The sequence below is a fragment of the Babylonia areolata genome, chromosome 7 (assembly GCF_041734735.1).
Source record: "Babylonia areolata isolate BAREFJ2019XMU chromosome 7, ASM4173473v1, whole genome shotgun sequence".
Classification (NCBI taxonomy): Eukaryota; Metazoa; Mollusca; class Gastropoda; order Neogastropoda; family Buccinidae; genus Babylonia; species Babylonia areolata.
Window position 1 is genome coordinate 3,866,019 of NC_134882.1, and position 25,448 is coordinate 3,891,466.

Sequence of the window (25,448 nt, forward strand, 5' to 3'; positions counted from 1 at the left end):
CGTAAGCAGAAAGGAAACCGCATCACACAAACAAATGATAGGTGATTATTATCGATAATGATAATAACTGATCTCTACAACAGCATGAAGCCTCATGTACTGATACGTGCCATGCCGCACGCACTTGCTGCAAAGTATCATGCAGTCAGCTGTTTTATAAATAAGTGTGCATAGCCTGATTTTTTAGGTAAAGTCCAAGACTTCAGCCCTGAACAACTTGGCGTCATGCAATGCATCGTTAAACTCCGCCCCTGTGCTGTAAAGTTTGGGAGTGTTCATTTTGTGTTTGAAGTCTGGACTGAACTTTTATGAATTTTATTTTTCATTTTGTTTTGTCACGTTTTCATTGACTTAATAACTGTAAAGACATGTCGATAAACGCTAAATCAACATGTCTTTTTAGTTATCAGCATCAGTGAAAAATGTTTCCTATCTAATTAGACATCAGATTTGTACAGTTCAACACTTTTTACCTGTTAGAGACTGTGGTTCAGGTTAATGACACAACATGTGCCACATTCAAGCTGCCATTGAACTTTAACATTTAATAATAATAATGGATACTTATATAGCACACTATCCAGAAATCTGCTCTGAGTGCTTTACAAAAATGCTTTGTTAACATAAAACATTACATCTATGTTATATACACACACCAAAATGTGACTACACACACGCACACGCACACACACACACTGCATATGTACATTTTAACATACATGTGTATCTAACAGCTACCCTAACACATATGCACACATAGGCAGGCACAAACGTACATGAACGCACGCACACACAATACACACTCATATACATGCATGTAGCTATGTACACATACATATGTATACACACATAGTCAAGCACAGCCAACGCAAAGGAAGTGGACCTGCCACAATTGAACTTACTGCTGAGGGAAAAGGTGAGTTTTGAGACGAGATTTAAAAGATGCGAGGGAATCAGAATGACGGAGGTTATCAGGGAGCTTGTTCCACGTCTTGGGCGATTGAAAAGAAAACAATCTGTGTCCATAGGTCTTATTTCTGACGTGAGGTATCCTGAGAAGTTGAGTATCAGAGGAAGAATGGAGCTGGCGAGACAGGGTATAGATATGGGGGAGTTCAGAAAGAACATTTCCTTATCTTGGGCAGTCACACTTCATTGTTGGCTGGATGGAAGGGTGTGTGAGCTGTTCTTTCCATGAGCACAGCTGAAAGTACACAAAACCATAGAACCCACCAACTTACTCAGAGGATGTGAAGCACAGAGTCTGTATAGAAGGCATAAATGACATGGCCAGTTTCAACAGCAGAAGTTTTGAACAAAAAGATGTATTTCCCAAACATTATCCTCCTGAACAGGAGGCGCTGAACTGGTGTAAATAAGGCCTGATCTGTATACAATCATATAAGATCAGTTCAGTTGTCAAACTTTCGCTATGCACACATATTTCTTTGGAATATTTTGTTACACGAGAATTTAACAGCCGTCAAAATGCAAAAAACTTTCGATTGTTCAGTTTGATCTACAGGCAGTTAACCCCCTTGACATTTGCTGCTGAGTATGCTCATCACTTCAGGGTTGTCACCTGACTGAGGTAAGACAGACTACAGGTCAGGATGTCAGTGAAGGGCTGTCACCTCATTGAGATAAGACAGAGCTTACAGGTCAGGACCTCAGTGACGGGCTGTCACCTCACTGAGATAAGACAGAGCTTACAGGTCAGGACATCAATGAAGGGCTGTCACCTCATTGAGATAAGGCAGAGCTTACAGGTCAGGACCTCAGTTAAGGGCTGTCACCTCACTGAGATAAGACAGAGCTTACAGGTCAGGACATCAATGAAGGGCTGTCACCTCATTGAGATAAGACAGAGCTTACAGGTCAGGACCTCAGTGACGGGCTGTCACCTCACTGAGATAAGACAGAGCTTACAGGTCAGGACATCAATGAAGGGCTGTCACCTCATTGAGATAAGGCAGAGCTTACAGGTCAGGACCTCAGTTAAGGGCTGTCACCTCACTGAGATAAGACAGAGCTTACAGGTCAGGACATCAATGAAGGGCTGTCACCTCATTGAGATAAGACAGAGCTTACAGGTCAGGACCTCAGTTAAAGGCTGTCACCTCACTGAGGTAAGACAGCTTACAGGTCAGGATGTCAGTTAAGGGCTGTTACCTCACTGAGATAAGACAGATCACAGGTCAGGATGTCAGTGAAGGGCTGTCACCTCACTGAGATAAGACACAGCTTACAGGTCAGGACGTCAGTGAAGGGCTGTCCTTCACTAAGATAAGACAGATCACAGGTCAGGATGTCAGTGAAGGGCTGTCACCTCACTGAGATAAGATATAGCTTACAGGTCAGGACGTCAGTGAAGGGCTGTCACCTCACTGATATAAGACAGACTACAGGTGAGGACATCAGTGAAGGGCTGTCACCTCACTAAGACAGACTACAGGTGAGGACGTCAGTGAAGGGCTGTCACCTCACTAAGACAGACTACAGGTCAGGATGTCAGTTAAGGGCTGTCACCTCACTGAGGTAAGACAGACCTTACAGGTCATGTTGTCAGTGAAGGGCTGTCACCTCACTGAGGTAAGACAGACTACAGGTCAGGATGTCAGTGAAGGGCTGTCACCTCACTGAGACAGACTACAGGTCAGGATGTCAGTGAAGGGCTGTCACCTCACTAAGACAGACTACAGGTCAGGATGTCAGTGAAGGGCTGTCACCTCACTGAGACAGACTACAGGTCAGGATGTCAGTGAAGGGCTGTCACCTCACTAAGACAGACTACAGGTCAGGATATCAGTGAAGGGCTGTCACCTCACTAAGACAGACTACAGGTCAGGATGTCAGTGAAGGGCTGTCACCTCACTGAGACAGACTACAGGTCAGGATATCAGTGAAGGGCTGTCACCTCACTAAGACAGACTACAGGTCAGGATGTCAGTGAAGGGCTGTCACCTCACTGAGACAGACTACAGGTCAGGATGTCAGTGAAGGGCTGTCACCTCACTAAGACAGACTACAGGTGAGGACGTCAGTGAAGGGCTGTCACCTCACTAAGACAGACTACAGGTGAGGACGTCAATTACCATTCTTTATTTGGACCTATTCCTCCTGGTATTGTATTTCCTTTGTTCAGCAAGCTCAGTCACACCACTTCAGGAGTACACAAAAAATAGTGATTGCACTTCAAAGTCATGCCACCCTAATCTCGTTTCACCAAGCATCAGCAATCAAGGGGTTAAACAAATGAAATGCGTTCCCTCGATTTCTGCTGATTCTGAAAGAAATTGTATGAGTTTGATCAGGGTGTGGCTGTCCCTTTTCACACAGGTGAATCAGGAGAAAGGGAGCAAGAAACAGTTGGAGAAGGGCATCAAGGAGCTTGAAAGGAAGCTGGACCTGAGTCCTGTCAAGGAATACCGTGACAATCTGATTAAAATGAAGGTCAGTGATTTGATATTTGTGCCTCTGTCGTAGCCCAATGCGTTTAGTCAGGCCTTGAAAAAAAAGAAAAGAAAAAAAAGGTGAATAAATAATAGATAAGCGTACATAAATAAGTAAATAAATTCATAAATAGATAAATAAATAAATAATAATTATGAAAAAAAAGGGTAGTGATGATGATGATGATAATAATAATAATTAATTAATAAATAAATAAATAAGACAACAATGATGATAAATAAGCAAATAAATGTAAACCATGAAGACACACATTCACACATACACCCACACATGCATAACAGATATGTGCCAAACATGCAGTTTCACAGATATGAAAGCACAGTCAAATACACATAAACGTACATGAGCCCCAATACACACACACACACACACACACACACACACAGAGTGTCGGTGAGTGGTGAAGCAGTAAATGGAGGAAAAAGAAAGCAATATTAAAACAGGGAAAATCAAGAAAACAAGGACAAAATCAGTGACAGAAGAAGACAGGAAGGTGGAATGCAGAAGACAATAGACAAAGACAGGTAGGTGGAAGATAGGTAGACTGAAGGTAAGTAGAAAGAAGACAGGTAAACAGAAAACAGGTGGAAGACAGGTAGACAGAAGACAAGTAGATAGAAGGGAGGTAAATGGAATACACGTAGATATAAGACAGAGGGAAGATTGATAGACAGACGACAGTATATGGAAGACAGGTAGGTGGAAGATGGGTTGGTGGAAAATAGGTAGGTGGAAGACAGGTAGGTGGAAGGTAGATAAATGGAAGACAGGTAGGTAGAAAAGTAGTTGGAAGACAGGTGTATGAAAGACAGGTAGTTAGATGACAGGTATGTAGAAGACAGGTAGATACTGGATACCCAATCATCACCAGTGCAAACATTCACACAGATTGAACTTACTTTTTGTGTGTATCCCACAGTTTTGGACATTTCTGTTTTCATCATGATGATGGGGTGATGACGATGCTGCTAGAGGTCATCATGATGATGGGGGTGATGACGATGCTGCTAGGGGTCATCATGATGATGGGGGTGATGAAGATATTGCTAGGGGTCATCATGATGATGGGGTGATGACGATGCTGCTAGGGGTCATCATGATGATGGGGTGATGACGATGCTGCTAGAGGTCATCATGATGATGGGGGTGATGACGATGCTGCTAGGGGTCATCATGATGATGGGGGTGATGACGATGCTGCTAGAGGTCATCATGATGATGGGGTGATGACGATGCTGCTAGAGGTCATCATGATGATGGGGGTGATGACGATGCTGCTAGAGGTCATCATGATGATGGGGGTGATGACGATGCTGCTAGGGGTCATCATGATGATGGGGGTGATGACGATGCTGCTAGGGGTCATCATGATGATGGGGTGATGACAATGCTGCTAGAGGTCATCATGATGATGGGGGTGATGACGATGCTGCTAGGGGTCATCATGATGATGGGGTGATGACAATGCTGCTAGGGGTCATCATGATGATGGGGTGATGACGATGCTGCTAGAGGTCATCATGATGATGGGGGTGATGACGATGCTGCTAGGGGTCATCATGATGATGGGGTGATGACGATGCTGCTAGGGGTCATCATGATGATGGGGTGATGACAATGCTGCTAGGGGTCATCATGATGATGGGGGTGATGACAATGCTGCTAGGGGTCATCATGATGATGGGGTGATGACAATGCTGCTAGGGGTCATCATGATGATGGGGTGATGACGATGTTGCTAGGGGTCATGATGATGGGGGTGATGAAGATATTGCTAGGGGTCATCATGATGATGGGGTGATGACGATGCTGCTAGGGGTCATCATGATGATGGGGTGATGACGATGCTGCTAGGGGTCATCATGATGATGGGGTGATGACGATGCTGCTAGGGGTCATCATGATGATGGGGTGATGACGATGCTGCTAGGGGTCATGATGATGGGGGTGATGACGATGCTGCTAGGGGTCATCATGATGATGGGGTGATGACGATGCTGCTAGGGTTCATCATGATGATGGGGTGATGACGATGCTGCTAGGGGTCATCATGATGATGGGGTGATGACGATGTTGCTAGGGGTCATGATGATGGGGGTGATGAAGATATTGCTAGGGGTCATCATGATGATGGGGTGATGACGATGCTGCTAGGGGTCATCATGATGATGGGGTGATGACGATGCTGCTAGGGGTCATCATGATGATGGGGGTGATGACGATGCTGCTAGGGGTCATCATGATGATGGGGTGATGACGATGCTGCTAGGGGTCATCATGATGATGGGGTGATGAAGATATTGCTAGGGGTCATCATGATGATGGGGTGATGACGATGCTGCTAGGGGTCATCATGATGATGGGGTGATGACGATGCTGCTAGGGGTCATCATGATGATGGGGGTGATGACGATGCTGCTAGGGGTCATCATGATGATGGGGGTGATGACGATGCTGCTAGGGAGGTCCACGTAGGTTCAGGACGACTTTACAATGCTGTTATCTCATAATACATCCCAGTACAGACACCTGCAGTGTTGGTCAGGTAATTTGAGCAGCACACTCAAAGACACATATGTAAAGTGGTTGACAATTGACTGTGTGGTCCCAGTTTTCCCATTTGAGCTAACAGCATAATCATCTCTGGGTAGAAGCCCGCCACGGGCCAAAAAAATCCACCTCCGATAGAGATCGATCTTCCCAATCATCAGTCCACACGTTAACCACTTCACCTCAGCAGCTTCTGACACTTTCAGTATCAGCCTGGTATGGTAACACTACACATCAAGGAAAGTCAGGCTAGGATAGAATAGTTAACACAGCCTCTAAGATGACAGACTATGGAAAAAAAAGATGACAGGCTATGATTTATCTTCACTGGAAATGCTGCACAATCAGCATATAATTCACAGAGCTAGGTCCATCGTGACAGATGAACATCACCCAGAAAATCATACCTTTCACTTTCTCCCCTTCTCCCTTCTGGTTAGTGCTGTCCATCAATTCAAGGCAAATAGTTACTTAACACTTTGTGTTGTTTTTTCACCCGGAGCCTTTTATGTTGTTCTTTTCCCAGAGCCATGCAAACTTTATCTGTTAAATCATTTATTGTGACTTTTGGAAATGTTTTTACACTGTTATTATGATATGATATGTACATGTGGAGTGTGTTAGAGTATATGTTTGTGTTCAGGTGTGAAGGTGTGTTTTCTGCATCTGTTTTCAATCATATTCTTAATTTATTTGGTTAATTCAGTCATTCTCTTTTTTTTTTCTTTTTTCTCTTTGGTTAATGCATGATTGTTTTTCAAGCATACACACACACACACACACACACACACACACACATATTCCTTTACTAAATGATTTATTGTAGCTGTTTAAAATCTTATTTTATTACGGTATAATCATATGAAGATAGATTATGGTGTGGGTGTCATTGCACATGGCCCATTTTGACTCCGGAAGAGCTTATCAAAACTGGTGGTGTTGTTGTGTGACTCCATTCCATGTCCCCAGACAACGGATCTGGCAATCCAGGACCTGACGACCTGCAGCACAGCCATAGACACAGCCATCTTGAACTACCACAGACAGAGGTTGGAAGATGTCAACCAGAACATCGGGGCACTGTGGAGGCAGATCTATCAGGGAAACGGTCAGATTCATAATTATAAAAGACAATTGTGCAATCAGTAACCCCTAACTGTTGATCCAGTGATTGGTCCTGCTAGTGTGTAATGTGCGGCATATATTCAGGTGAGTGTTCCAGTTGTTATGCTATCGGTGTGTTTGAAGGTGTGTGTGCGTTAGTGAGCGTGCACATGCAAATGTAGTTTTTTGTATACATGTCAAAAATCCTACTGTATTTGTATTTGGATATGATTTCCGATTCACGTTTTGTACATTTCAATCCTATGTACTATCCCCCCCATATTCCTTGCGACCCTGGTACACTTTGTAATAAAGACATTCTGTTCTGTTCTGTTCATTGGGAAATGTGGCAGTGAATAAAACATGATAACTAGTCACAAAATGCGGCAGTGTAAGAAACATGATTACAAGTCACAAATACAGCAGTGTAAGAAACATGATAAAAAGCCACAAAATGTGGCAGTGTAAGAAACATGATTACAAGCCACAAAATGCGGCAGTGCATAAAACATGATATCAAGCCACAAAATGTGGCAGTGCATAAAACATGATATCAAGTCACAAAATGCGGCAGTGCATAAAACATGATATCAAATCACAAAATGCGGCAGTGCAGAAAACATGATTACAAGCCACAAAATGCAGCAGTGTATAAAACATGATAACAAGTCACAAAATGCGGCAATGCATAAAACATGATTACAAGCCACAAAATGCGGCAGTGTAAGCAACATGATTACAAGCCACAAAATGCGGCAGTGTATAAAACATAAGTCACAAAATGCGGCAGTGCATAAAACATGATAAGTCACAAAATGCGGCAGTGCATAAAACATGATATCAAGTCACAAAATGCAGCAGTGCATAAAACATAAGTCACAAAATGCAGCAGTGCATAAAACATGATTACAAGCCACAAAATGCGGCAGTGTAAGAAACATGATTACAAGCCACAAAATACAGCAGTGTAAGAAACATGATTACAAGCCACAAAATGCGGCAGTGTAAGAAACATGATTACAAGCCACAAAATACAGCAGTGTAAGAAACATGATTACAAGCCACAAAATGAGGCAGTGTAAGAAACATAACAAGCCTTAAAATGCTGCTGGTTAAGAAACATGATAAAAAGCCACAAAATGGGGCAGTTTAAGAAACATGATTACAAGCCACAAAATGTGTGTGAAACATTGCAAGTCACAAAATACAGAAGTGCATAAAATATGATGTCACAAATGCGGCAGTGTAATAAACATGATAACAAGTCACAAAATGCGGCAGTGTAAGAAACATGATAACAAACCACAAAATGCGGCAGTGTAAAAAAAACATGATAACAAGCCACAAAATGCGGCAGTGTAAAAAACAAGTCATGGAATGCGGCAGTGTAAAAAACAAGCCACAAAATGCAGCATTGTAAAAAACATGATTACAAGCCACAAAATGCGGCAGTGTAAGAAACATGATTACAAGCCACAAAATGCGGCAGTGTAAGAAACATGATTACAAGCCACAAAATGCGGCAGTGTAAGAAACATGATTACAAGCCACAAAATGTGGCAGTGTAAGAAACATGATTACAAGCCACAAAATGCGGCAGTGTAAGAAACATGATAAGTCACAAAATGCTGCTGGGTAAGAAATATGATTACAAGCCAAAAAAATGTGGCAGTGTAAGAAACATGATTACAAGCCACAAAATGCGGCAGTGCATAAAACATGATTTCAAGTCACAAAATACAGCAGTGTATAATAGAATAGTATGGGATAGAATATGTCTATTACCAAGTGTACCGGGGTCACAAAGAATATTGGGGGGGATAGTACATAAGAAGGTACGAACATAAATCGAAAATCATACACAAACACTGGTACAGTAGAAATTGGGATACATACAAGAGCATATCAATACAAAAACTTGTACATACTCACACACACACACACTCTCTCTCTCTCTCTCTCTCTCTCTCTCTCTCTCTCTCTCTCTCTCTCTCTCTCTCTCTCACACACACACACACACACACATATTTGAACAGAAGCCGCATATTACATGTGGATGGGGCTGATGACTAGATCTTCAGGTAGGTAGTTGTTGATTGCATAATTTTATTTATCATACTGGATTTGTTCTGTTAGGATTTTTGAGATGTCTGAGAATGTGTTAGAGACCTATACTAATGGCATCTTCAGCTAATCCATTAGCTCTATAGGCGAACTGAAAGGGATCAAAAGATGGAGGAATGCAGGTTTTTAGGAATTCATGACGACTGATGTTAAGGCTATGGGATGATAATTATTAAGACAACTAGGCTGTGCTTTTTTTGGAACAGGAATGATTGTTCATTTCTTAAAGCAGTGTGGCACCACACAAGACTGAAGGGACATGTTAAATATGTCAGTGAAGACACTAGATAGTTGGACTGCATACTTCCTCAAAGGCCTGGTGAGATGTCAGGGCTAACGGCTTTTCTCATTTTCAGATGACTGAAGTGATGTCTAACTTCATTCTCTTGGACTGTGAAAGGGGGAGTGGGGGTGATTTTGGGTGCAGCCATGTCAGAAGTAGACAATGGTTTGTCGAATCTGGGGTAGAATGTGGAATGTGTTGAGTTTGTCTGGGAGAATTCTGTCTAGTGGGTCAGTTTATAATCAGTGATGTTCTGCAGTCCAGTCCACACATTCCTAGAGTTGTTTGAAGAAAGGTTTTCTTCTAATTTTTTCCTGTATGAAAACTTTGCCTTCTTAATGCATTTTTCAACACTTCTTTTTGCCTTATTGTGGACTATTCTATCATCAGTTTCACGAAAAGCTCTCTCATTTTCCTTTAGTTTTTTGCCTAATAGCCCCATTACACCAGAATTTGTTGTTTGAAAATATTTTGATATTTTTTTATGGAATGCACACACTTTCACAGAAAGAAATATAATCACACACTGTGTCGGTATATTCATTTAAGTCTTCAGCCAAGTCTTTAAAAACATTCCAGTATGTACATTCGAAACAGTCCTGCAAGGTTTGTAAGGCAGGGGCCAACCATTGTTTAACAGTTTTCGCGACTGGTTTTTCAGCTTTCAGTTTTTGTTTGTAGACCGGCACCAGAAAAATCATGCTGTAGTTGGACTGTCTCAAACGCGCACGGTGGATCGAGTGGTACGCCTTCTTGATGGAGGTGTAGCAGTAATTGAGGATCTTGTCACTACGTGTTGGACAATCCACTTGCTGGTACAGCTTCAGCATTTCTTTCTTGAGGCTGGCTTTGTTAAAATTACCAGCAACGATGACGGTGAAGTCGGGCCAGCTGTTCTTGCACTTGCTAATTTTGTCTGCTAGCAGACCAAGTGCGGCAGAGAGGTTTGTTGTGAGGAAATTTCGCGTGGGAGGGAGAAGGGTCGGCACTGGATGGTTAGAAACTCCACGTCAGGGAAGCAGGCACGCTATAGCACCAGCGTGTGTTCATGAAGAAACACACACCACCGCCCCTTTGCTTGCCTGAGTCAGCAGTGCGGTCAGCTCTGTGTACAGTGAAACCTGGTGGTTGAACAGCGCTGTAGGGATGTCCGGGTTAACCATGTTTCAGTGAAACAAACACAGAGCACTCCTTGTAGTCTCTCCTTGTCTGAATGTTACATGTGAGTTCGTCAGTTTTGTTGGGTAGAGATCTAAAGTTGGACAGGAACATACTGAGTAGATGTGGGCAAAAACTTTGTTGGCGTAACCTTTGAAGGGCCCCACCTTGCTTTCCGCGTTTCTTCGCAGACTGAGCCTTGCGTACTGACCATTCATTGTTTATTGTTGACAGTTATAAATCATGATAGAGTGAGTTGAAGTGAGATCTCAAAACACTGGACTCACCTACCATGTTCCCTAGCATGCAGCAGTGTGACATGATTACAAGTCACAAAATGCAGCAGTGCATAAAACATGATATCAAGTCACAAAATGCAGCAGTGTATAAGATATATCAAGTCACAAAATGCAGCAGTGCATAAAACATGATATCAAGTCACAAAATGCAGCAGTGCATAAAACATGATATCAAGTCACAAAATGCAGCAGTGCATAAAACATGATTACAAGTCACAAAATGCAGCAGTGCATAAAACATGATTACAAGTCACAAAATGCAGCAGTGCATAAAACATGATTACAAGTCACAAAATGTAGCCGTGTATAAAACATCATGATATCAAGTCACAAAATGCAGCAGTGCATAAAACATGATTACAAGTCACAAAATGCAGCAGTGCATAAAACCTGATTACAAGTCACAAAATGCAGCAGTGTATAAAACATCATGATTACAAGTCACAAAATGCAGCAGTGCATGAAACATAATATCAAGTCACAAAATGCAGCAGTGCATAAAACATGATTACAAGTCACAAAATGCAGCAGTGCATAAAACATGATTTCCAGTCACAAAATGCGACAGTGTTTAAACAATGATTACAAGTCACAACATTCAGCAGTGCATAAAACATGATTTCCAGTCACAAATTGCAACAGTGTTCAAACAATGATTACAAGTCACAACATTCAGCAGTGCATAAAACATGATATCAAGTCACAACATGCAGCAGTGCATAAAACATGATATCAAGTCACAACATGCAGCAGTGCATAAAACATGATATCAAGTCACAACATGCAATAGTGCATAAAACATGATATCAAGTCACAACATTCAGCAGTGCATAAAACATGATATCAAGTCACAACATTCAGCAGTGCATAAAACATGATATCAAGTCACAACATGCAGCAGTGTTTAAAACCACCAAGTTTCTATGTGAAAAACACTCCCCAGCACCAAATATTTTAGAAACAGTGCTCTGAGTCACAGGCTTCAGTCCATGTCAAAACAACACAATGGACTTGTTCACTTCAAACTCAGTCAGGGGGCAAAGGTTAGTCATCGTTTTATTGGCGAGAAACTGGTTACAGCTGTCGAGCTTTGTTCTAATGTGAAAAATGGTCTTCTCAACGTGACACCTGGATGTCGACGAAAGTTGTCTATAGTGGTGCACTGTCTAGTCAACGTAAGTCGCCTATGGCGGTGAAAGAGTTCGTGTCGAAAGACCCTACATGTATAACATTTCTTTGTGTGAGATTTGGTTAGCTCTCCCAATGAAGAGTTCATCACTATCATGGAGCTCTGCCCTCCCCTCTTGCATTCTTTCTGCCTGTGTTTGTGTATACCTCCAATAACATTGATTTTTCTGCCTGTGTTTGTGTATACCTCCAATAACATTGATTTTTCTGCCTGTGTTTGTGTATACCTCCAATAACATTGATTTTTCTGCCTGTGTTTGTGTATACCTCCAATAACATTGATTTTTCTGCCTCTGTGTGTGTATACCTCCAATAACACTGATTTTTCTGCCTGTGTGTATGTATACCTCCAATAACATTGATTTTTCTGCCTGTGTTTGTGTATACCTCCAATAACATTGATTTTTCTGCCTGTGTTTGTGTATACCTCCAATAACATTGATTTTTCTGCCTCTGTGTGTGTATACCTCCAATAACACTGATTGTTCTGCCTGTGTTTGTGTATACCTCCAATAACATTGATTTTTCTGCCTGTGTTTGTGTATACCTCCAATAACATTGATTTTTCTGCCTGTGTTTGTGTATACCTCCAATAACATTGATTTTTCTGCCTCTGTGTGTGTATACCTCCAATAACACTGATTTTTCTGCCTGTGTGTATGTATACCTCCAATAACATTGATTTTTCTGCCTGTGTGTGTGTATACCTCCAATAACATTGATTTTTCTGCCTGTGTTTGTGTATACCTCCAATAACATTGATTTTTCTGCCTGTGTTTGTGTATACCTCCAATAACACTGATTTTTCTAGTGTATACCTCCAATAACATTGATTTTTCTTGCTGTGTTTGTGTATACCTCCTATAACACTGATTTCTCAGCCTGTGTTTGTGTATACCTCCAAGAACACTGATTTTTCTAGTGTATACCTCCAATAACACTGATTTTTCTGCCTGTGTTTGTGTATACCTCCAATAACACTGAATTTTCTACCTGTGTTTGTGTGTACCTCCTATAACATTGATTTTTCTGCCTGTGTTTGTGTATACCTCCAATAACACTGATTTTTCTACCAGTGCCTGTGTTTGTGTATACCTCCAATAAAACAGATTTTTCTACTTGTGTTTGTTTATGTATGCCTCCATCAGCACAATATTTTTCTTCCTGTGCTTTTGTCTACCTCCATCAACACATTTTTGTACCTGTGTTTATGTATGCCTCCATCAACACATATTTTCCTACCTGTGTTTATGTGATGATGATGGAGTCTCCTGTCATACCGATGTATGAGTAGGCAGGCAGGCTTATCTGTCGGTGTGTGTCTTGATATGGGAGAAGGGGCTGATTCTGGATGCGCAGCACTTCCCACAGGTGTTGCAAGGGAAAACGTCTCCAGAAGTTGAGCCCTGCTTCCTTCGTTCACGCTTCTTTTTAATGGCCAATGTTCTCTTGTTTTCAAACGTCTTTATGCCACTAGAGCACAGCATCATCCAGCGAGAGCAGTCAAGGGCATCAGTTTCCCAGGAAGCGATGTCTATGTCAAAGGCTTTGAGGTTTGTCTTCAAGGTGTCCTTGAAGCACTTGCAGGGTCTTCCAAGTTCGCGGTGGCCTTCCTTCAGCTGGCCATACAAAAGCATCTTCAGGATCCTGCTGTCTGTCATGCGGACGTGTCCCATCCAGCGTAGCTGGCACTGGATCAGCACGCTTTCATTGCTGGGCAGGCCGCTCCTCTCTTGGACCTGGAGGTTGGAGACCTTGTCTTGCCACTTTATGCCAAGGATCATTCGTAGGCATCTCTGGTGAAACTGCTCAAGTTTTTGAATGTGAAGGCGATATGTCATCCATGTTTCACAGCAGTACAACAAGGTGGCCAGCACAACAGCTCTGTAGGTTTTGATTTTGGTGCTGAGCCTGATGTCTTCATTGTTCCACAGCCTGTTGTTGAGTCTGCCAAAGGCGGAGCTGGCCTTGGCAATGCACAGCACCACTTCTGCATCAAGGGCTCTGTTGCTACAAAGGGTGCTGCCCAGGTAGCAAAACTTGTCGACTGACTTGATCTCTGTGTCATCGATCTTGATTGCATGTGGAGGGGAGGCACTGGCGTTCTGTGAGCTAGCTGGTTGGTACATGGACTTGGTCTTGCTGAGGCTGATGGTGAGTCCAAAGCACCTGCAGGAGGTTGAGAACCTGTCCATAATGAACTGTATGTCCACATGGGCGTGTGCAGCAAGCGCGCAGTCATCAGTGAAGAGGAACTCTCTCAACAGTGCCTCAAACACCCTGGACCTGGCGTGGAGTCGCCGCAAGTTGAAAAGTTTGCCATCTGTGCAAAACTGAATGTAGATGCCCCAGTCACTGTCTTGGAAGGTGTCACTCAGCATAGCAGAGAAGAGAATGGAGAACAGTGTGGGTGCCAGGACGCAGCCCTGCTTCATTCTATTTACCATAGGGAATGGATCTGACATGTCAGTATTTTCCTGTACTCTTGCCTGCATGCCATCGTGGAATGACGCAGTCAGTTGGATTAGGCTCTCTGGGCAGCCGAACTTTAGGAGGATCTTCCACAGACCATGGCGATTCACCGTGTCGAAGGCCTTAGTCAGGTCTAAGCCGCACTGTGCTTCAGGGATGACTGTGTTGGAGACATAGTCAACCAGTCTGTTCAGTATGATGCAGGTGAAGATCTTGCCGGCGATGCAGAGGAGAGAGATTCCACAGTGGTTATCGCAGGATGTTTTGTCTCCCTTCCATTTGTAAATGTGGACAGTTGAAGCCTCCTTGAAATCCTGGGGGACCTCCCCTCTCTCCCAGATAGACTGGAACAGGGCAGTCAGCTTGTCTGTCAGCACCTCGCCTGCATACTTGTAGATGTCAGCCTGGATTCCATCTACTCCTGGTGCTTTTCCTGATGTTGTCAGCTTCAGGGCCTTCTGGGTCTCGGTTTTGGTAGGAGGGGCAGCTAGCGAGTCATTGATTGGTAGCTGTGGGAGGGCTGCAATTACCTTGTCAGATATGGACGAGTCCTTGATGAGGAGGGTGTTGAAGTGCTCTGCCCAGCGGGCAAGGATGTCTTTCTTGTCTGTCAGGAGGGTGGTCTGGTCCAAGGCTCGGACAGGGGTTGATCCTGTGACTCTTGGCCCATACACAGCTCGGAGACCATCATGGAAGGTCTTCATGTCGTGAGCATCAGCAGCGGACTGAAGCTCTTCGGACTTTCTCTCCCACCAGGTGTTCTTCATTTCACGCAGCCTCTTCTGTACGAGTTGCTTGGTTTCCAAGTACTGGTTATTCTTCCTCTGGCAGTCTTTTTCAGAAATGTGATCCTGATGCCGTGTATGCAGTGTGTTCAGGAGCTTGGAGTGTCTCCATCAAAACACATTTTTCTACCTGTCAACTGAACTTCCCCCCTCTCCCTTCCACCTCTACAGTACTTCAAGACCCCGGGATGTCACCAAGTGGATGTCACTCCCCCACCCATGCATGTGTGGAGTGATGGCCCAGGAGCTGAGAGAATCTGAATGTACGGGATTGAATCCTACTCTTGCCAGAACTTTCTCCCCTTTTCACTAGGCCTTGAGCGGTGTTCTGGATGGTAGTCATTTGGATGAGATGCTAAAACTGAGGACCAGTGTGTAGCATGCATTTAGCGCATGTGAAAGAACACAGGGCAACAAGAAAATTGTCCCTGGCAAAATGTCATTGTGAAAACCATTTTAATATACATGTGTGTGTGCATGAATGACTGAAGCCTTATTAAATGCCACAGGAAACAAAAGATGAGCACCGTAAGGCAGCTTTCAGTCAGTTCCACCCAGGTAAGCAGCCTGTTGTGCAAATGACTAATTGTACAGTACTTGGAGCTTGGTCTCAACAGATAGGTGCTTTGTAAGTATCCATTCTTCAGAGCTTTTAGTTCTGGAGTTCACTGCCTTTTTCACTGCGTCACTAGCCCTCACACACTTAGAACAAATCTGAAAAAAATCCTTTTCAAGCATTCTCTACATAATTTAGACACTCCATTTGTTATATGTATTTCATGGATGATGATGATGATGATACTTATATACATATACTTATATAGCACTTAACCTCGGTCAGAGATAAAGCTCTAAGCACTTTACAAACACAGGGTCATTTGCATGACAGGCTGCCTACCTGGGTAGAGCCGACTGACGGTTGCCATTGGGCACTCATCATTCATTTCCTGCATCATTCAATCAGGTTTCAGTCACACACACAAACGTAACATTTTATGTGTATGACCATTTTGTTTATTTACCTTGCCATGTAGGCAGCCATACTCGGTTTTCAAGGGTGCATGCAGAGTATGTTCTTGTTTCTATAATCCACCATAAGCTGACATGGATTACAGGATCTTTAACCCTTTCGTTGCCAGGAAAATAAGATTTAAGTGAAATCTATTTGCCAGGGTTTTTTTCACAAAAAACGGATACAAATTTTCAAAAAATTCTGTGCTCTTTGTTATTGGAAAAAGACCCATAAAAGTATATATTTTCTGAAAGGTAAATGAATAAAGAATACAAAACACATGATATTTTCCCATTTTATGTATTTTTAGTGACAGGCTGTTGTTTTGAAATCAGTGTTTTGTTTTTTGTCACATTTTCAACTTGTTCATTACAAATATTACTCAGGTAATTTGCACCAAAATATCCTATTTTCTGGACAAATGAATATCTGCACACACAAAATCATACAAGAACAACCACAAAAAAAAAAGAAAAAGAGATAGATACACAATGCATTATGACTTCTCCAAGTGATAAGATGGATGTGAGGCCACGCCCCCTCAGTCTCCACCCCTCCTCCTCTTCACCCCTCTCACACGGTCACTTTATCCAGTTCTCATCAGACCATGTTGGCTGAGTGCCAAGAAAATCGCTCACACTGTGTCCTGCTAATAATTCAGTCAGTCGGTTGACTGCTACGACTGTACAGCCAGCATCACTCACTGATGTGTCTTGGCCACTCGATTGTTCCCTTTATTTTTTATCAAATCGTCCTATAAATGTTCATCACTGTCTTCTCCGAATTTACGCTTCAGTTCTTCCTGAGCATCAGCTAAAGAAAGCAATCTTGGTTGATTTAGTTCGCCACGATTGCATGTCTTGAGCATTGTGTCAGTCTGACATTTTGTTGAGTGAGCGAGGAGAGGGGCCAGGCAAAGACTGCTGCCAGTAACCCAACCAAAACGTTCAAATAAAGGACTTCCTCATGACGTTGATGGTGTTTCTAGCTATAAATAGAATCTAGAAAGATTCCCCAAGCTAAAGCTACCAGCATTTTTGTCAGCAAACTGAATGCAAAGCAGGGAAAAGTCAGAATATTTCGATGACAAGTTATCTCATCATTGTGGCAGCGAAGCGTACATGTTTGCCATGATGAGTTATCTCATCATATAGGCAGCCTAGGGGTTAATGTGCGTATCTGATCTTCCGTGAGTATATACACATGAAGGGAGTTCAGGCACTAGCAGGTCTGCACATATGTTGACCTGGGAGACAGGAAAAATCTTCTTAACCCACCAAGTGTGACAGGGATTGAACTCGGGGGAAACTCCAACGAGAATCCAGAGCGCTAACCCTCTGACCACTGCACCTGTCATATACACATCTACATCCACATCTATTTCTTACTTTCTGTCTGTGTATGTTCTTGTGTGCTTGTGTCTGACTGACATGTTCTTGTGAAGCGCTTTGAGAGGTTTGAAAGACTGTAGAAAAGTACCATGATTATTATTGTTACGATTGTTGTTTTCTAAAGTGCAACTAGGGTTTGAGCTGTGAATCTGCCACCTGTGTTTGTTAACTTTGATTTGTATAATTGTTACTACTATCTTACATCCTTCATAGTGAAATGATTTGCTCTGAAATTTCAGGCATTGACACACTTCGATTTGTATGAATGTTGCGTCTGTCTGACATCCTTCAAAGTGAAATCATTTGCACTAAAATTTCAGACAGTTAACTTTGATTTGTTTGATAGTTACGTCTGTCTTATGTCCACAGTAAAATGATCTGCTCTGATATGTCAGACATCGACAGAGTGGAGATCAAGGCGGAGATGGAAAAGAAGAACCGCAGGACGTACAACTACCGTGTGGTGATGTGGAAGGGGAACCAACCCTTGGACATGCGTGGACGTGGCAGCAGTGGACAGAAGGTGAGTGCTGTGTGACACCGGTATTTTCTCTGCTAGACCATGAGTGGTGGTCTGGATGCTTGTCATTCAGATGAGACAATAAGCTGAGGTCACGTTTGTAGCTTGCACTTTGTTCAGTTCAGTTACTCAAGGAGGCATCACTGCGTTCAGTCAAATCCATGTACGCTACACCACATCTGCTAAGCAAATGCTTGACCAGCAGCATAACCTAACATGCTTAGTCAGGCCTGGAGAAAAAAATGAAAGATTCAGAAAACAAAACAAATAAAGACACACACACACACACAAAACAAGCAAACAGACAAACCAAACCAAGAACAAAAACAAAAAAACACCATCAGGCAACCATTGTTTTATTCATCTATTTATTTGAGAGCTGCACAAATTTCATACAGAGAAATCTGAAGTAACAAAAAAGTAATACTTGATACACTATGTTGACGTGAGTGCTTCAACATGTAAAAACACCAGCCACAGCAACAGTCATGTCGCCTGCTATAACTGGTAGTTTTACATGTTGATGCACAAGATAGATTTGCTTTGGACCAGGAGAGAAAAGAACAGAATGTGAAAAGAATGATGAGAAACAACTCATGGTGACGTCAGAAAAGTATGTTTGATTTCCTCATTTTTACTGTAAGCCCTAACTAAGAATACATTGAAGAATTTTGTAGGTGTGTTTGTTTTTTTCTTTGTTGTCTTGAGGCCACTATTTGCTTGATGAACTTGTCATCAGATCTGGTCTTCATGGTACACCACTGTTGTTCTTCATCTCTCAATTTTCTGCAAGTACTATTTGTCAGTTTCTCATTCTCTCACTTTTTTCTCAGCCTGTCAGAGTTCTGCTGCAGTTCACTGTGATAGGTAGAAGTGGGTTTGATCAACAGGTTCTGGCCTCCATCATCATCCGCCTGGCGCTGGCAGAGATTGAGTGCAAGCAGTGTGGTGTGATCGCCCTGGATGAACCCACCACCAACCTGGACAAGGAGAACACAGAGAGTCTGGCGGATGCTTTGGTCAGGTGATGGTCTGATTGGCAGTTTGGTGTCTTTGTTATTGGCAGGTAAATGTATGGTTCATGGGAAGAGAATGTTTGGAACCTGCTTCCTTCCTTGGCCAGGAAGAACAAGGAAAAATTTTTTTTTTTTTTAACCAAAAACATCAAAATCCTTTTTTCTCATATATTTACCTGAAGTCATCACTGTGTCTTTGAAAGACATGGTATAGTCATTCTGTGGAGTTGTCTTGTCTGCATGAACTACTTTGCTTTTGTCTTCAGTAAAACAGAGATTCCACCTATTTATCCAGTCAATCAGCATGTCAGTGTTTGGTTGAATCATGTCCTTATGCCTGGTAAGGTTGTAGATGTTTGTACAGTCTGCAAAAAGTTTGCATAGATTGAAAACAATGTTGGGATATCACTGATGAAAACAGTACTGGACCAAATACACATCCCTGAGGGGTACCTCTCAGAACTTCAGTTTGCAAAAGTATAAACTTCCCTTTCTGACTGACAGCACGGAAGGAAGTCAGACATCCATTTTAGAACACTGCCACTAATTCTGTTCATCTACGAGCTTTAACAGGAAAGTGATTTTTGAGAAAACGAGTCAAAAGCGTTATGAAAATCCATGCACCCTATCTATGTCATGTGATTATGTGTCATCTAACTCTGATGTGTCACTCCTTGACTCCTGTATCTCTCAGACTCATAGGGACGCGCCAGGGGCAAGACTTGCAGCTGGTCGTGATCACCCACGATAAAGACTTTGTGAGGCATCTTGGGCAGCACACAGACACTACCGAAGTGTTGCAGGTCACCAAGGATGACCAGTGAGTGAACATGGTGTGGCTGTGATGCTGCTGTGTCCTTGCTGTCTCTTCTCTCCCACAACCATCTTTCTGTCCCCCACCATCCCTGCACCCTCCTGTTTTTTTTTGTTTTGTTTTATTGTCATTTTTTCAAAGTGTGTGTGGGTGTGCGTTCAAATAAAACTGGTGTGCTTGTGGTATATCTTTTCAGTGTTTTTATTGTCTGTTGCGGATCATGATTTTTACAATATTGATGTTATTGCAGTTATTTAAATACTGAACCTGCCGTTTAACAATTTATAATGATTTTATAGAAACATTTCCTGTTCTAATATTGTGTTTCTTAATATCCAAATATCTTATTTTACAAAATGTGTGTGTGTGTGCGCGCGTATGTGTGTGTGTGTGTGTGTGGAGGGTAAGTGGACTTTGGTGTGTGCGTGGGAAGTGTGCCCGCTGTGTTGTGTTACTTGTTTGTGTGTATTTAGCTTTATGTATGGATTTTTGACTCACTTGTGTACACAAAGTGACTCTATCTTATAACCTTGTGTCTGGTTGTCTGTGTGTTTGTGGTAAACTTTAACATTGCCATTTTCTCTTGAAATACTTTGTCCGTCATTACCAAATTTGGCTTAGAAATAGTGGGGGAAAAAATCTTTGCAGTCATACCAATAACAGTTTGTAAGTCTCCCAAATTAAGCCGTGTTTCCCATATCATTAACAGTGTATTTCGTTGAGGCCATTTCCGGGATTCCAAAAGCACCTTATTACCGCATCCCAGTTGCAGTAGTGTTGGCAATGCTTAGGAAGAAGACAGCGTGACCTTTTTCTTCTTGATCGTAATCAAATGGAAAGAAATACAAATTCTGGACAGAACACATACAGTGACGCAGATTACATCATTGATGTGTTTACTGCACATGAATCCTTTAAAGTGGATACTCAGTTAACTAGAATGAATATAAAGAGAAATTGAATTGACCATGTCATACTTTCCCGGCAAGTGCAACTAAACTTGTACATGTATCTAGATCCAGAGAAAATGGCTAAATGTTGCAGTATGATTGCGGTGATGGCAACGTCTCCTTTACTGCGGACTTTAAGAAATTCTTAAATGCCCTTCTTAAATGCCCGAGATACACCAAAATAATATGATTGAAACAATGTTATCACTTCAAATACGGCAATCAATTTATCGCCCTTAAAAATGCATGCTTAAATGTTAATTTTTGAACGTCTTTCATGGGTCTGAAATAGTGCAGACTTTCTTCCCACCCAAATGTGCCGAGTTCAAATCTGTGCTCAGGCTTCTTTTTTTGTTGTTGTTGTCTTTTTTGTTTAACCCGAAGCTTTATAATATCAAATACAGAACACATTTCAACAATAGAATTTATTAAGAAAGTTTTTTCTTTTTTATGTGTATCACAAGTGAGTCTTGAAGGTCTTGCCTCTCTTGTTTATCTTTTGTCCAACATTTGTCATGTTGAGAGTGTGTTGGACTTGGCTGTTGGCTGAGATATTGTGGAGGGTGAGTGATGAGCCTTGGGATGCACAATTTGATTTCCAAATGGATGAGTAAAGATGTTTTGTATTGTATTGGGGGGGGTGGGGGAGGGGAAGCAAAATAAGACTGTTGGTTGTAGCAGTGCTGATACCTGAATAGGGAGAGGGTGAAAGAGCTTGCTGTATGTAGCAGTACCTGAGGAGGGGGAGGGGAAGAAAGCTTGCTACATGTAACAGTATCTAAGGAGAGAGAGGGGGGAGAGAGCTTGCTGCATGTAGCAATACCTGAGGAGGGAGAGGTGGATAAAGCTTGCTACATGTAGCAATACCTGAGGAGGGAGAGGAGAAGAAAGCTTGCTGCATGTAGCAATGCCTGAGGAGGGAGAGGAGAAGAAAGCTTGCTGCATGTAGCAATACCTGAGGAAGGAGAGGAGAAGAAAGCTTGCTGCATGTAGCAATACCTGAGGAGGGAGAGGGGGAGAGAGCTTGCTACATGTTGCAATACCTGAGGAGGGAGAGGAGAAGAAAGCTTGCTACATGTAGCAATACCTGAGGAGGGAGAGGGGGAGAAAGCTTGCTACATGTAGCAATACCTGAGACAGGGAGAGAAAGAGCTTGCTACATGATGCAGTGCTGATATCCACAGTTCAGTTCAGTTGCTCAAGGAGGCGTCACTGCTAATATCCACAGGGAACAATTGGTGGGAGCATGGTGCAGGCAGGCATTGTTACATTGGAAACCCAGTGGAGGAGTGTGCAACTTTGCAATCTCTTCTTGATCAGAAGGCTGCAGCTTCCGTGTCCACTTGTATCCAGGAAAGGCTTTTAAGTGTGTGACCAAATTTACTGCACCTGATTTAGGTGGTCATACACCATGTTCAGGGTGTGCTGGCTGGGTATATTCTAGGGTCCATGACCCAACCCCTGTTGTCATGGTTTCTGGCAATCTTCAGCGTGCGCAGCTGGTCTTCCACCTGTGCATCCACGCAAAGAGGATGAAGGCATGAGCAGATACACACACACACACACACACACACACACACATATATATATAGGTATGGGGCTTTTTTGGTCTTGTTAGTGTGTTTTTCTGGGCGTGATCATTGAGTGCTCTCACTATGCTGTGTTCTTTTTTTGAGCCATGGTAAATTTGAGTTGCCCATTGGCAGTGCTTGGTTTTGTATGTCTGTTATTATATGGGATTTTCTGATTTGTGTGTTGTTATTTGTATGTTGAAGCATGAAAGGTAGTGCACAATGCTTTGCAAATTAAACGAATATTGGCATCATTTCCAAACCAACGTTGCACAAATTTCTTCAGAACGGAACAGAATCTCTGTGGGCTTTTCCAAATACAATAGACTGAGCAATACCTAGACGACCGTTCTTGGCATCAGAGATCTTTTCCCACCCTTCTTGCGGCCAATCAGTGGCAGCCTCTGTGCGTGTGTGTATGTGTGTGTTTGTCTGTGTGTGTGCGCGAGGGTGTAAGTGTACACATGTCAGGAGAGCTCTGTGCATGTGCGTGTGTGTGTGTAGAGGATGAGGTATGTGTGTTTATGCATGTCTGCACTGCGGGAGCAGCATAATATTGGAACATGCGGGTGTGCATATATATATTTGTATATATGTGTTTGGGGATGGGGGATATGGGCGTATGTGTGTGTGCTTGTATAAGTAAGTGGGGGGGGGGGGGGGGGGGGTGCTGTGGAAGCTGCGATATGTAGCCTCTAGAAATGAGTGTGTGGGGGCGTGCAGGGTAATTGTGTGTGTGTGTTGGTGCTCATGTATGTTTATGTGTATTTGATTGTGCTTTCATATCTGTGAAACTGCATGTTTGTTGCATATCTGTTATGCGTGTGTGAATGTGTGTCTGCAATTTGTACATTTATTTGCTTTTTTATCATCATATTTTTATTTTATTTTATTTTTTTGTATTGTGTGAGTGCGTGCGCGCTTAGAGTTGACTTCATCAAGATTTTGCGCCTTATAAATATTATTATCATTAGTGGTAGTATTTTTATGTATTTATCTCTTTTTTTATCTTTTCTTTTTTCTTTTTTTTCTCAAGGCCTGACTAAGTGCGTTGGGTTACGCTGCTGGTCAGGCATCTGCTTGGCAGATGTAGTGTAGCGAATATGGATTTGACCGAATGCAGTGACGCCTCCTTGAGCTACTGATACTGATTATGATACTGTTCAAGTTGTTTTGGTTTGATTGTTGTTTGTTTTGTATTTTAAATTCTTTGGCAAAGAAATTTATGTAATGATAAATGTCTGTTTTGTATTTTAAATTCTTTGGCAAAAATATTTATGTAATGATAAATGTCTGTTTCACATTCTAAGTTTATCTGTATCAGTATGATTGTAGCTGTGCAAAAATCTGCAGTAATGATGTGGATTTGGACCAGTGTTCTGATACTGTTGATCATCTGCGTGTGATGTTGATGTCTCATTCTGTAGTATTGATGTTCGTTGTGTTGATCATCTGTGTGTGGTGTTGATGTCTCATTCTGTAGTATTGATGTTCATTGTGTTGATCATCTGTGTGTGATGTTGATGTCTCATTCTGAAGTATTGATGTTCATTGTGTTGATCATCTCTGTGTGATGTTGATGTCTCATTCTGTAGTATTGATGTTCATTGTGTTGATCATCTGTGTGTGGTGTTGATGTCTCATTCTGCAGTATTGATGTTCATTGTGTTGATTATCTGTGTGTGGTGTTGATGTCTCATTCTGCGGTATTGATGTTCATTGTGTTGATGCTGTTAATCATCTCGGTATGATGCGGATGTCTAATTCTGGTCCATTGTGTTACAGTGGCATCTCTCGGGTGGAGAAGAAGGCCCTACGGGATCTGCAGTAAAGGTGCACAGGGACAACAGATCAGGAAGGACAAACTTGAGCTTTCACTTTGGGCAACATGCACTTGGCCAGTCTTATGGTCTGACTCACCCTGACATTCTACACTGTTAACCCTTTCACTGCTGACACACTTTGCTAAGTTGTGTGCTGAGAGCATCTCCAGAAAAAAAATGGAAGAAATAAACTTTCATGGTTGTAATCATCCCTCCCAAACTGTTGAAGATAATGACGAAAAGGTATAGTTCACCTTGCTGTGTTCTTACACTTGTAAGAAATAACAATCTTTAGAGAATGCAACTTATACATAGCGCGCGTGCACACACGCACACACACACACACACACACACACCAGAGAGAACAGGTCTCAGTGCACCTCCTCTGTCACTCACTGTCACACACCCACACACACTTCACTTCACCAGCATCCCTCTGTCACTATCACACACCCACACACACTTCACCACCACCCCTCTGTCACTGTCACACACCCACACACACTTCACCACCACCCCTCTGTCACTGTCACACACCCACACACACTTCACCACCATCCCTCTGTCACTGTCACACACCCACACACACTTCACCACCATCACCCTGTCACTGTCACACACCCACACACACTTCACCACCATCACCCTGTCACTGTCACACACCCACACACACTTCACCACCATCCCTCTGTCACTCACTGTCACACACCCACACACACTTCACCACCACCCCTCTGTCACTGTCACACACCCACACACACTTCACCACCACCCCTCTGTCACTGCCACACACCCACACACACTTCACCACCATCCCTCTGTCACTGCCACACACCCACACACACTTCACCACCATCCCTCTGTCACTGCCACACACCCACACACACTTCACCACCACCCCTCTGTCACTGTCA

General features: G+C 42.6%; 1 protein-coding gene across 1 annotated transcript in view; it reads left to right on the forward strand.

Annotated features, from left to right (window-relative positions):
- Window positions 1-25,089, forward strand: part of LOC143283664 (uncharacterized) — an 86,055-nt gene extending 60,966 nt beyond the window's left edge. Inside the window, exons 24-29 of the mRNA XM_076589880.1 lie at window positions 3,340-3,453; window positions 6,994-7,132; window positions 18,236-18,363; window positions 19,251-19,384; window positions 20,071-20,196; window positions 24,497-25,089. Of these exons, the coding sequence (XP_076445995.1) occupies window positions 3,340-3,453; window positions 6,994-7,132; window positions 18,236-18,363; window positions 19,251-19,384; window positions 20,071-20,196; window positions 24,497-24,542 (687 nt within the window). The 3' untranslated portion in view covers window positions 24,543-25,089. The remainder of the gene's footprint in view (window positions 1-3,339; window positions 3,454-6,993; window positions 7,133-18,235; window positions 18,364-19,250; window positions 19,385-20,070; window positions 20,197-24,496) is intronic.
- The last annotated feature ends 359 nt before the right edge of the window (window positions 25,090-25,448 follow it).